General features: G+C 42.6%; 1 protein-coding gene across 25 annotated transcripts in view; it reads left to right on the top strand.

Moving 5' to 3' along the window:
• The window catches only part of KCNMA1 (potassium calcium-activated channel subfamily M alpha 1), a 770,960-nt gene that overhangs the window by 632,955 nt on the left and 125,339 nt on the right, over nucleotides 1–12,666 (top strand). For 4 of the 25 annotated variants that reach the window (XM_012502971.2, XM_012502968.2, XM_004091158.3 and 1 more), the window contains one exon: nucleotides 4,367–4,540. The exons of the other annotated variants lie outside the window; for them this stretch is intronic. In XM_012502971.2, the coding sequence (XP_012358425.1) occupies nucleotides 4,367–4,540 (174 nt within the window). The remainder of the gene's footprint in view (nucleotides 1–4,366; nucleotides 4,541–12,666) is intronic. 25 annotated transcript variants of the gene reach the window in all.

Genomic DNA, 12,666 nt, shown 5'->3' with positions numbered 1-12,666 from the left:
ACAGGTTTCTAGTCTCACGATCACAGCCTTTGAGAATAGAGGAAAAGTTGTCCAAGAACACTTCTGAGAAGCCTTTTTGTTTTGAACACTCAAGAGTAAACAAATAGTTTTGATGATGTCCATTAGGGAAATACTTTTATTTTGTCTCTGTAAATAGTACTATGAAGTTATGATGGAAATGTTGGTTGAATATCCACTTCACTGTGGTGAAGAAAAGCACACAAAAGCTTTTTCTCAAATTGTGAAACTGCCAGGACCTAGGTCTTCGGAGGAAGGCGAGGCCCAGGGTCAAATTCTTAGCAACCACATAGCCTCATAGAATCCATGGCCCTGGTCCAATAACAAGAACCTTATGATGTGAACCGGAGGGTAAACTGAGTCCCTAGAGCCTTGTGTTTCTGCTTTCCTAGAGTTAAGTTGGCCTATTGGGGCAATTAATTGAGCATGAAGTTTCAAGAGCCCTAAGACGGAATGACAAGTAGCTTCGGTGTTTACACTTGCCAGAGACACACTCTTGTCTGCTCCCAGTCTCAGGAAGCTGCAGCAGGGCTTTAAAAAGGAGACCCAGTCAGCTGCCACTGAAATAGTCCTCCTGTGCCAGCTGTGGCTGCAGACCCTAGGCTCATCTCCTAGGACCTCTCACCCTTTCACTCCCCCTACCCCTAATCATCTGCTGTGGATTGTGAGAAGCCATTGAATTGAAATGACACTGCATATATTTCAATTCTCAGAGACAGCAGGGTCCTCTTTCTGCTCATTTTGGAGAAAGGCTAGTTCCAACTGCCCATGAACTAGCTGCTCTTCCACATTGATCCACTAGATGTCCTCATAGATCTACTTTGTATTACCATTGACATCCTGGGGAAAACCTTGTCTGAGAATTGGGATTTGGGAAGGGAACAATGGGTGACTATGTAAGAAAGAAAATTAGCAAATGCCAAAGGAGAGAGGACGCTTTGTGTGGCCAGGGAGTAGATAAGAAACTTACTTCTGTTTTAAATAAATCCTGAAATTTTCAAAGTTGCACTTTGAGATCTAACCTTGGGAATTTAAAGTGGAACTCTTCGTATCTAAAATTAACCTTCTAACCTAAATCAGCTCTAGAAAAGGAAACAGTCACTGAGAAATGGAAACAAAACACCAGTGGTTCTGAATATCTATGATTCACTGAAACAAAATTGAAGGATTAGGAAGCCAGAGAGAGTTGAGAGAGATGAGGGGTGGTAATTTCCAAATTAGGAGGTCCATGACTTAACTTTGATATAATTTAATTTTACAACTTGAGAGTATAATTTTACACAGAGAGTGGTCAATTCTTCCGGAACATCTACCACCGGGGAGACAACTCCTCATCAGCTTTTAGTTAAAGAGTTTGTTCATGATTTGTATAATGGCCCAGAGGAGAGCTCTTCCTGGCCAGTACTCATATCCTTCAAGCCTGATGAATCGCTCCACCAGATGGGAGCTCTTACCTTTTAAGAAAGCGGATCCAGAAGTCTCTAGGTGAAGATACCTGACAGGGAATCAATGGAAACGGACTATGCCAGCAGTAGTGAAAAAGAGCCACCTTTCCAGTTGGTGGCACCTTGATCTAGACATTCTGATTCATGAAGGTTTGTCAACATGTGGGGCTCAATAATTTTTAACTGTTTCTGTCTTGTCTTTGAGCCTCTCGTTGATCGTTCTTGCTGATTTTTTTTGTGTGTATGTGTGTGTGTGTGTGTGTGTGTGTGTGTGGTGGCACTTGTTTGTCTTTTGAGATTTCTATTTTGCATTTGGTGTGAGTGTAAAAATGATTGGGAAGGAATGACGAGTAATAGCATGTTTTCTTTTTTATGCATATGCTGCTTTGGAATGTGACTGCTTATAATTAACAGTTAATCTTCTTATAGCAAATGGTTTTTTGCTGCTTCGATTACCAGTTTCAGCCTGTTCCTGCATGCTAACAATAAGAAATTTTAGAACAATGCATGGTCGCCAGAACGGCTAACAATAACAGTTGCAAACAGTCCCTGAGAGCCACTTGTTTGTCGCTGTGTTTCCTCCTGAACTCATATCAAGTAGGAGGTTTATATCACCCATTCTGATCCGTTTGCCTCTGAACAAATAGTTTCAAAAGTTATTTCATCCCCATCATCCCTCTCCTTATCCTTAAAGATGGTATATTTATAAGAACTTTCTTTCTCCATAAATGTGTCAGATTCTATTATTGTACATAAACCCAAAATGGCAGTATGGAAATGAAAACCAGGGACTGTTGCTAATGAGAAGCATAGCATTCTAGAGTTTGATGGGCTTCTCTTCTGCTACAGCATTTGATTAAAAAAATTGTTTTTCAAAATGATTTGTCTAGGGTGAAACAAAAAAATCATCCTTGTTTCCCTCTTCTGTGTAAATAACAAATCAATATTTCCAGTAAAAGAAATAAGAAAGAGAAAACAAGGGAATGTCTGCAGATTGTATGCCAGATCTGGATGCATTTAAGATAAATTTATGTTCATGTCTTTAATTGAAGACTTTTTTCCCTTTCTTGACTTCAGCCGTTGCTGTTTGTTTGGGATGTCTGGGCATTCACACCATGCCTTCTAAATTCCTCTGATTCAAATGCTATAGTGGAACTTTTTTATTTTTTATTTTTTTGGTAAAAGCTAAAGCTCAAAGGAATGATATACCACCATTGAACAGGGCTGGGGCTGCATGATGATCTGAACAACAGACTAGCTAGGACACTAAAAGAACATGTCACTAAAAATGTGAGCCAAGTTTACAAGAATGGAGTTGCTGCTGAAGAGATCTCTCATTCATCTCCCCCAGTGCCTGTTCTTCACAATCATAACGTTACCCTTGCTTGACAAATATACTGTATGGCAAGTCATAAAGGTCTTAGAACAGGACTTGACCCATTTGAGAGATTTAAACCCCTCTTCCTGGTGACTGTAACAGTCAAAGAGGGCAAAACCACAAGCCATATTTTAAAATAAGAGTGCAACCATTCTCTACAAAGAAAAAGAAAGAGCGGGGGAAATGACTTTCAAAATGGAAGGTGCGGGTGCAGGGAATAACACCTCCTCAGTTTAGGTTTACTATTTGGCAGTAATGCTTAGAATAAATGTGAATTCTTCTCCCACCTTGTGGGAGAAGCAGGCCAGTTCATGATAAGTGATAAGCAAACATGTTTGCCTGTTGTAGCATCAAAATGAGGTACAAAAACCTTCTCTTGTACTGAAATATAAATTGGCTTGAAAGGCAAAGGTGAAGGGCATTGGAAACTACAATGCTGACTTCCAACAACTTTTATAGGTTACCACTCAGTTTGGATCCCCAGGCAGTGCAGAACCTATCATACCAGCTTTAGAAGAGCTATCAATGCCGCATGCAAATTGCGTTAAGATATTTCACATGGAACCTATTCTTTTATTTCATGTTTTGTCAGTTTTAATCGATTTTGGTGAATATTTTCTGTATAAGGAAAAAAAAGAATATGATTAACCAATAGCCTGATTGCTTCCTGAATTTCTATTTGGTGGGGAGAGAAAGGCAGATGCGATTTTCAGATCCTCTCAGCTTTAAGCAGAAAATACACCCATGAGTAGCTAAATGTATTCCAATAGAGCAACATCTCATATGCTTTTGGTGATTTCTTATTTGTGAACCGCCTTTAATGTCAAATCTGCAGCATTAGTCTTGAGTAGCTGCATTTCTTATATGGACAGATTTGGATATTTGTTCTGTCAAGAGTAAATTTAAATTCCTGTAGCCATCATGTAAACTCACTCTCGGGAAGTTCAGCAAAGGCATCCTCAGATTCTATATTAACACGTAATCGTTTCACATCTAATTTGATGAAAGCTTGTCCCAGCCTCTGCCTAATGCCCAGAAATGGATGGAAATTAGAAAGCCTACATATTAGATATTTTTGCATCTTGCAAAAACCATTTATTATACCAAATAAGCAACTGATTTCATTGATTGGCAGTGTGTATATTTTGTCCTCCTGTATCAATCATACCAGGGGAAAAGTGTTGGTTACATTTTTTGCTGTCGATAATTTGCTCTTCTTTCCATTTGAGAACCCAAGTGTATTCAGCCATGCCCTTTTCCTGTGGTCACCGCTTTACCTAGGGGAGAAAAATCATGTGCAACAGCCTTGGGAGACGATAAAGGCAATTTATATTTTCGCTGCTTTTTTGATGTACAACCAAACTGTTACCAACAATCACTCTGCATTTTTTTCTGGGTCAAGACTGTTAAAGTGAACTAAGACCTGTGTTAAATCCCTTCAGCTCCCTTCCAGCTGCCTTGCTGTGTGTGACCTTGCCATTAATTGCCGCTCTTCCTCTCCTCCCATCCAACCACACGGTTATAGCCAAGATGTCCATCTACAAGAGAATGAGACGGGCATGTTGTTTTGATTGCGGACGTTCTGAGCGTGACTGCTCGTGCATGTCAGGCCGTGTGCGTGGTAACGTGGACACCCTTGAGAGAGCCTTCCCACTTTCTTCTGTCTCTGTTAATGATTGCTCCACCAGTTTCCGTGCCTGTAAGTTTAACCTCAACACACGTAGTTCCATGTTTGTGCTGTCTGTGGTATCATCCCTGTCTTGTGCTGTGCCCTGTGATTCTGAGTCAGTCGGGCTGATGTCTTCTTCCCAGTGTGAACTCCTGTGTGGTGACATGTTGCCCCAGCTGCCTGTGTCTCTGTGTACATGCCAAGGAAGGCCTCCCTTCTGATTTTCTTAACTTGTGCTTCTCGCAATAGCATGCAGGACTGTGATATTACAGTCTGGTGATATCTTTCCTCTCTCTCCTTTAAATAAATATAAATGGAAATTAAAGTGACAGCATATCACCTACTGTATTAATACAGAGATATGCAGAAGTGTACATGTTAATATTTTTGAAATGGCTGTAAATTGAATTGTATCAAAGGGAGGAAGGAAAGGGTGTAGCGAGAACAAGCCAGCTCTAGCATTAAATTGCTTTTAGTGAGCTTAGATAGTTTCTTAGATAGTTTCCAAAATACAACAGAGTTTTGATGCAGATGGAGATAGATAGATATATATATAGATATATATATATATCTATATATATATGTATTTTTTTTTCTTTTTACTGTGTCTCTCTAACCTGTGCCTCATTCCTCTAGTGCCGGATTTTGTCTTTTGTTCTGAAAATGAGTATTCTATGTCTGTCAGCCTGCACTGGGCTAGTGGATTCCAGAGCTTTTTCTCAGAAAGGTGACGATTTTGAAGGACTGTTCCGTTAATATATTTTATTTTTCCAATAGTATAGCTCCTGTTTAACTACGGTATCTTGTAGCAATTATGATTCCAAATGCCAACAAAAAATTTAAGTCAGAAACCTCTGTGATTTCCCTGAGTCCATAGCACAGGCCTCTGATGTCAGTCTTCTTTGTCATCCATAAGCTCAGAGACGTTAAAGAACCTGTCAAGGCTATGCAGCTGGTAGCTGGCAAGGCTGAGATGTGCCAGTTTCCTGAGACCTCCCTTATCCTTGCCTTCACTGTGGACTTTGCTGTTTTCCTGATACGGTTCTTAAGTGAAGTTCCTGAAAGCTCCAGTTTGAGACCCTGGGACTGTGGGTCTTGGTCCAAGTGCAGAAGAGGCTGTGGTTCCACTGGAGGACTTTACTTGAAGTATAACTATAACTTTGTTTTCATGTTATGGTAGCATAGAAGGTAGGAGATGGTTCTCATTTCTGCACTTCCTCCCTTCCTCTTTAAAGCAGCCAACACATGTATTGCTAACCTCTTGCTCCCTGTCCTCTCACCTTCCAAGTGCTCAGAGCTGGTTGAGCTACACTTTCCCCAGCAGGGGTAGGTGTACACTGATGACAGGAGGAAGATCACTGAGCTCTTAAGCATTTATTCCCATGGAAAATGAACTGGCTTGACTCCCCTGTGCTGGTGTTGAGGCTGGTCCCCGCGGAGTGCAGCTGTGTAGCAGGGATCTATGAGGCCTCTAGGGCTCAAGGAACCGGGACTTCACTGTGTGCCGTGCCAGGTGCTTATGTTTGGGCCCAAAGTTCAAGTGCAAAGCATGATTTGTGCATCGAGCCGTATTCGAGGCATTTGGAAAACTTTGATCTAGGACCAGAGAGTCATTCTCTCTGATTCACGATTTCCTGCTCCTCCAGAGCAGTGCCAAGGGACAGGATTCACTTCAAAGTAATACCTAATGGAGGTTGCATTGAGAGCGAGTGCGGACTGCCACATGGGCCTAAAATCTTGGAAAGATTTCTGTTACAATCCTTAGATGCTGCCATATGAATCCTTATCACTTTATTTTCCCCTGAAGAGTTATCTGTAGTTTGTATGCCATTACAGAGACAAGCTAGGGCACAGCTGCACAGAGAACTTGTCTGTCTACGATGTGCGGCAAGACACCAAGTTCAAAGATAGGCGCTGGGGAGGAAGAGCAGAGGAGGGCCTGAGGTGGCATGAGTTGGTCACATCTCTTTGACTGATGGTGGTGAAAGTAACCACAAGCCCCCCGGATTACTCTTCTGCCTAATGCACAACTTCTGTTCTCAAATAATCATGAGGCTCTAAAACCTTAGCCTAGACTCAGTGGAGAAAAGAAAGGAGCCACTCTGGCTCTGAGCTAGGGCCCCTTGGTCATGTCTTGGTGCTGGCCAACAATACCAATCACAGCAAACTCTGTGTCCCCCACGTAGACCCCATGGTGCCCAGCGTGTATAATTTCCATTATATCCAGGAGAAATCTTAATTAGAGGGATATCTCAGCTGTGCAATTTAATCCAACCATTGATGGAGACCAGGGAGAAGAAAATCTTGGGGTAGGATTGTCCCATTCTCTAAGAAACATTCTGTGAGTGGCGTGTTGTCCCTCCCGTGCCTCCAAAATCAGCCCCCACCAGGGAACACGTGGAGCTTTGGGCTGCTTGTTGAAGCCTTAACTGGTATTGACAGCTCAGGGGGTGGTTTGCCTTCTCCGTTTCATCAGTCATCCTGCCGTCATCACTCCATCAAACAAAAGCAGATTTCATCCATCCCTGTGTGAGACCACTCACCTTTGACCATTAATAATAAGTTAGAAAAATCCATTCCAATTTGAGCCCCTTCTTGGGCCTGCATAAGCCCTTCTTCTCCAATTAAAAAAATGTCTGTCTCTATGTGAAATTCCACTGGCAGCGCTCCAATAGCAATCCCCAGGCATCCCTCGCTGGTGGTGGAGTTGGGTGGTGCCCATTTGACAGAGCAAGTTGACTCAAGAGTAGTGGTGAGAGTGGGCTTTTCATTAAATATGAACAGATGTGAAATGTAGAGGGTTTGACAATTAGAAATGGCAGGAGAAGGGCCCTTGAATCAAAGTGAGGTCAGATGGGCGGATCAGATTACTTCTCTTACATTCTTTAGTTGTTCTGAAAATCATTTTGAATTAGTGTCAGCAGAGCCATGATGAGTTTTGCCCTTTGTCTTTTATGCTAGGGCTGTATTGTTTCCCAAGACACTCATTAAAGGTCATTATTCTATTATGGAGCTTGCTTTGGTCGCAGTTTCCCAGTTGAGCCAGTGTGCTTTGGAGACTGCCTAATTCATTTCTCTCTTGCCTTTCGTCTCCCTCTTTACTTTATTTTTTTTCTCATAAGGGGAAAAATTTCCGTTTTCAAGGGATGTTAAATTGAAACACAAAGTCCCATTATGTGTTTTGTGAAGTGGGAAGAGATGTAGCTGATTCCCAGAGGAATGGTAATATATTAAAAGTACTCACACAGTTCTGAAAACCTGCCTTCTAACAGCGGGGGCTGCCTGCTCGGTGCACCCCTCTATGGAGGTGTGGCCCATTACCATGGATCGGTTGAGTCATGTGCTATTATGATAGTTGTCTTCTGTTGAACTCAGGAGGAGATGGAAGGCCAGACTGTGTTGACCAAAAGATCTTCAGAGGGGAAGGACTAGTTTAGGAAAGACAAAAATCAAAATAAAAGGTGTCAGAAAAGTAAGGCAAATTGTGACCAATAAGGATTCATCACAAAAGGATTTTATTTCTGGCAAGACTGAAATGTTCAATATGGTAGGCTGGAATCAGTGCATAGAGTGTCATTTTATGATCATCTTGGTTTTGTTTCCACTTCAGATGGTCCTGGGCAAGAGTCCCAGCTCGCTCAAAAGACATCAGGATGGTATGGGCCTCGGCTTTTTCACAAGTAGCTGTGTTCTAGTACTATTAAATGTAAAAAATGAATGTCTAGCAACATACACATGCACATAAATATAGAAGTAGATTCCAATCAGTACAATTTCTTCCCACTATAATTTTTTAAAATGGACCTTTCTCTCTCTTTAGAAGTTTATTCTTGTTATTTCAGTCTTGCCTGCTATCTGATTGCTAAATGTAATAGAAAGAGACAATTAAAATTATGATGCAGTGGCAATGTAGGACCATATTGATTCAGACCTGCTGAGACCTGCCTGACATGATTCTGGTCACAAAGCATCAGTAACTCTGGCACAAACAAATTAATCCTGTGGTAGAAGAGAAGCAGACCTTTAGACTTGCACTTAGAACCAGCTTTAGCTAAAGTACATGTGTGATTACTCACACCAACCTTTCAATTTACTAATAGTTTAAACCTGCACAATTACATGCAGCCTTTTGCAAACTACTGTAGCTAATTTTAAATTATACATGACTTTTATTTCGGGTATAAATATAATACAAGTAGGCATTCAACTCTGATGGTTAAGCTGAGAGAAGTCCAATATGATTAGGGTGAAGGGAGACATACCAAAATCAGTTTAGTGTAATCTCGAGTCTTGTCAGATAATAAACAAAAATCAGCTTATCCTGAGTAGCCTTTGGTTTGTACAGACAGAGAATTAACATTGTCAATAGAACTAAAGTCACTTGAGTGAACTAATGGCATTTTGAAGTACATAAAATCAGATACAAGGGCAGGGGGTAGAAACAGCTCTAGGAAAATGTCTATAATAGGACACACCCTATCCTGACAGTCTCCAACGCCTGTTAAAGGAGAGTTAATTTAATAAGCTACATTTAAAAATCAACAGCCTATAATTATCTTATTCCTTTTATGTGCAGTTTTGGGTGACTTCCTCAAATTCCCCAATCCTAAATTCTATTTGCTTATTTTACTTCTGGACCCTAAAATCAATGACTCTCCTCTTTCCACCACCACTGCCAGTGAGAAAAAGACAGAAAAAGGAGAGCCAAGGATAATAAGCACGAATCAATGTGATCATAGTTTTTCATGTATTATTTTTAAAGCCCATTTGTCTGAGTCTCCATTTTTTCCCATCTTCCCATGCGTGCCATGCCGATGTGAGCGCTCTCTCTCTCTGTCAATGTCCATCACACATGTGCACACCAAGGACTACCAGAGCCTTTGGGTTCTCCCCTGGCTCTGTAGTTACCCTGGCCCATGCGTCCTGATTTGACCCTTTATACTTCATTGCAGGAAGTAAAAACAGAGTGGCAGATCGGCCTAGGCAGCCATTGGGTCATCTCCTGTGACTAAGACCTAGTGATGGGCCTGGAAGGGGCTTCTTAAGACACTCTTGTTGGTAGCAGGCGAGGCTACAGAAGCCACTGCCTCTTGCTTGATTTTGTGATAGCCACACTGAGCCATGGGTTGACTGGAAATATGCCTTACTGTGAGCCTTAGCTCACTCTGTGCAGTGGGCAGCTTCTTAAATCAGCACTGTTAGGCAGAAATCATGCTCGGGCAAAATTGCCTTTGAGAAGGATCCCTTACATCGCTCATCTGTCAAGAGCTCCCAACACACTGGGTTCTTCTCCAGAATAAATAGCTGGTTGTTTCAGTTGAGTGTCAGGTAAAGTCACTGGCTTGTATTTGGGGACCTTGTGCTTCCACCACCTTCAAAAAAAAGAGTATGATTGAATTCCTGAAGATGAATACACTATGAAGATGTACTGCAGGCAGATGAAAGGAGACAGGAACAGTAGGCAAAAGGCAGCCAACTTCTCAAAAGAAATTCTTTGAAACAGGATTGAGAAACAAGAAGGAGAAAGGTCAGAATGAGGGAAGCTGACAGGGTCCTTTGTGTATACCCCATCATGGGACACCTCTCTTCCCAGGGACATCATGCTGTAATAAATGACTCGGCTCTTTAAGGACAAACTAGAAAAGACGTTGGCATGCCTCACGTAAGCCCAGAAGAGGCCCTTATGCAAGGTGACATAGAAATTATGTTTGCTTTTTTATTTCAGGACAGTGGCCAGTTGTCAGGATACTCATCCTGACAGCTTCTACCACCAGGCAGTGAATGCTTCCTCTTACCTCCATGGTGGAGGGCAGATGTGGCCAGTTAGCTCCTCATCTTCCATCCTTCTCCACTATCTCAGGCGACAGATGCCAGGGCCAGCCTGCCTTCCACTTGAGCTTTCTTGTCAAGGCTCTGCCTTGAGCCCTAATCCTGACCTTTACTGTATGAAATAAAGTACTGATGAACAAGCAGAGGTTTGAATTAGAGCAGGCTTGGAGTAAATGTCAAGTCCATCTCTGCCTCCTTCCTCCACCTGCACCAGGAGCCTCGATTAGACCCAGTCTGGAGTTTGCAGTGCCTTAGGCTTTATGGGTCTGGGGAGACATAGCTTATTAACAAAGAGTTATTAAATTTTTATCAATTTTACAACACAATGTAAATGCCTCCTATGAATCTACATTGTATTCATTATCATTTAAAACGTTAATTAAGTCGAAGTTGCATTTAATTTCTCTCTAAATGGGCCTCTGGGAAGAGGCTTTTAGAAACATCTGTGGGAGCGTGCAGCTCACGGAGCTGGGGAATCCCCCAGCCCGCATTCAGGATCGCCCCCTGAGTTGATTGCTATCACGTGTTTGTGGCTAATTTGTTATGATGTGATTGGGCATTGTCTCAAATTAGTATCAGACCAATAACGGTGTGAAGTCACTCGAGAGAGGCTTGTGGGGCAGTGGCACAGGCTTCACTGCATCCTGCCTTCCTTCCCCATCCAGACAGAAATGGACTGTGGGTCTGCAGCACCTGTGGTCTCCGTCATGCCTTGGGATTCTCCATCTCATATGGTGCCCATCATTTCAGTTGGATACTTCCTTCATCAGAGATGGATGCTTGTCATCTGGCCCAGCACATTTAGGACATTTGCCAGCATGCTGTTCGGAACGATCTTAACATTTGGGATCTTTGACTCCCAGTGAAGCCTAGAAGCCGCAAGCACAGAGCAGCTGAAAAATGGAAACCAGAATGGAGTGGACGTAGAACTTATAAGCAGGTCATGCTCATTGGTGAGGAGAGTCAGAGGGAGGCATACTACCAACATTTGCTGAAAAATTATGTTTCTCTTTTGAGGCTAGGGTCATGTTTTAGTTTTATCTGAGCATGGGGTCACTCCCCAAAGAGATCTATATTCTATGTATACTGCATCACCAAGGGAGTGAGCTTGTTGACATAGCAGTACTAAGAAATGGCTAGTTGGTTAACTTGGATTCATGTTACGACTAGACTTAGTGTAGTCTCTACTCTTACTGTGTGCAAGCAACTCTGAGTACACAGGGAGGATGTGTATATGTGTTGTTGTTGTTGTTGTTGTTAAATTTAACACATATAGCATTTGCTGCATTACAGGCACTACTCCCCCATTACCACAAATATTAATTAATTTAACCCTTATTATGTGGTTAACTGTTGTTTGCAGTTGAGGCAACTATAACCTGAGACATCTGCAGTGTGCCCCGTTTACAGATGAGGCAACTAAGGCACAAGTGTCTCATAGCCAGTGGGTCTGGCCAAGGGTCTCATAGCCTCATGTCACAGTCTCATGACTTGCCAAGGGTCTCATAGCCAGTGACTGGTGGAGCTGGGATTTCAACACAGGCCGTGTGGCTTCACAGTATATGGAATCGGTTGAGTTGCTCAGTTACTCTTGGAGTTGAATATGATGGATAAGTCACTTAATCTCCAAGGGAGGAGAAAAAAGTGAGGATTCCGGTAATGAAAACTCGAGATAATGTAGAGTCCTGGGGGGCCTCCTGCACAGCAGCTGGCCACTCAATTTGGCTAGAGTTTAAGACTTACTTAACATGCAGGGAGTGGACCCCCCTGAAGGGTAAAATGGGGCCCCATTCCTGGCAGGGGCCAGGCCAAGGGTTTTGTTCTTAGTCTGTAATATGATAGAAAGTCTTTAGACAATGCGACACTATCATATTGGTGTTTGATCAGGGAAGTGACCTAACAGAGGCTTTGTTTTGGGAGGGCTGCTGTGGCTGCAGGGGAGGAAGGGACTGACTAGGGGGGAGCTGGAAGCCCCCCTCTCAGGGAGGAGACAAACAGAGGGGAGCCTGTGGTGGGAGGGCCAGGGCACAGCTGCTCTGAGAAGCCTTCGGAAGGAAGACTTGATCTATAGTCTACAAGGCCCTGCAGGTGAAGCACATTACCCAGATGCAAATCCAAGAAGTTACAGTCTTTAAAAGACAGTTTAATTAGTGGCTCTGGAGCAGTTGAATTCCATGAGCCTAATTCTCCCCAGCTGACCTGGCAGCCATTGTGATTCCTAGCTGGGTTCTCTAGAGTTTCCTTCTTATTGGAGGAAGATTTCCTGACTTCTGACCCAGGACTAGGAGACCCACTTGTCTGCATCTACTACCACTGGCCTTGGGGAT

The sequence above is a fragment of the Nomascus leucogenys genome, chromosome 18 (assembly GCF_006542625.1).
Source record: "Nomascus leucogenys isolate Asia chromosome 18, Asia_NLE_v1, whole genome shotgun sequence".
Taxonomy (NCBI): domain Eukaryota; kingdom Metazoa; phylum Chordata; class Mammalia; order Primates; family Hylobatidae; genus Nomascus; species Nomascus leucogenys.
Note: the sequence above shows the minus strand (reverse complement) of the source record. Positions and strands in the feature narration are given on the sequence as shown.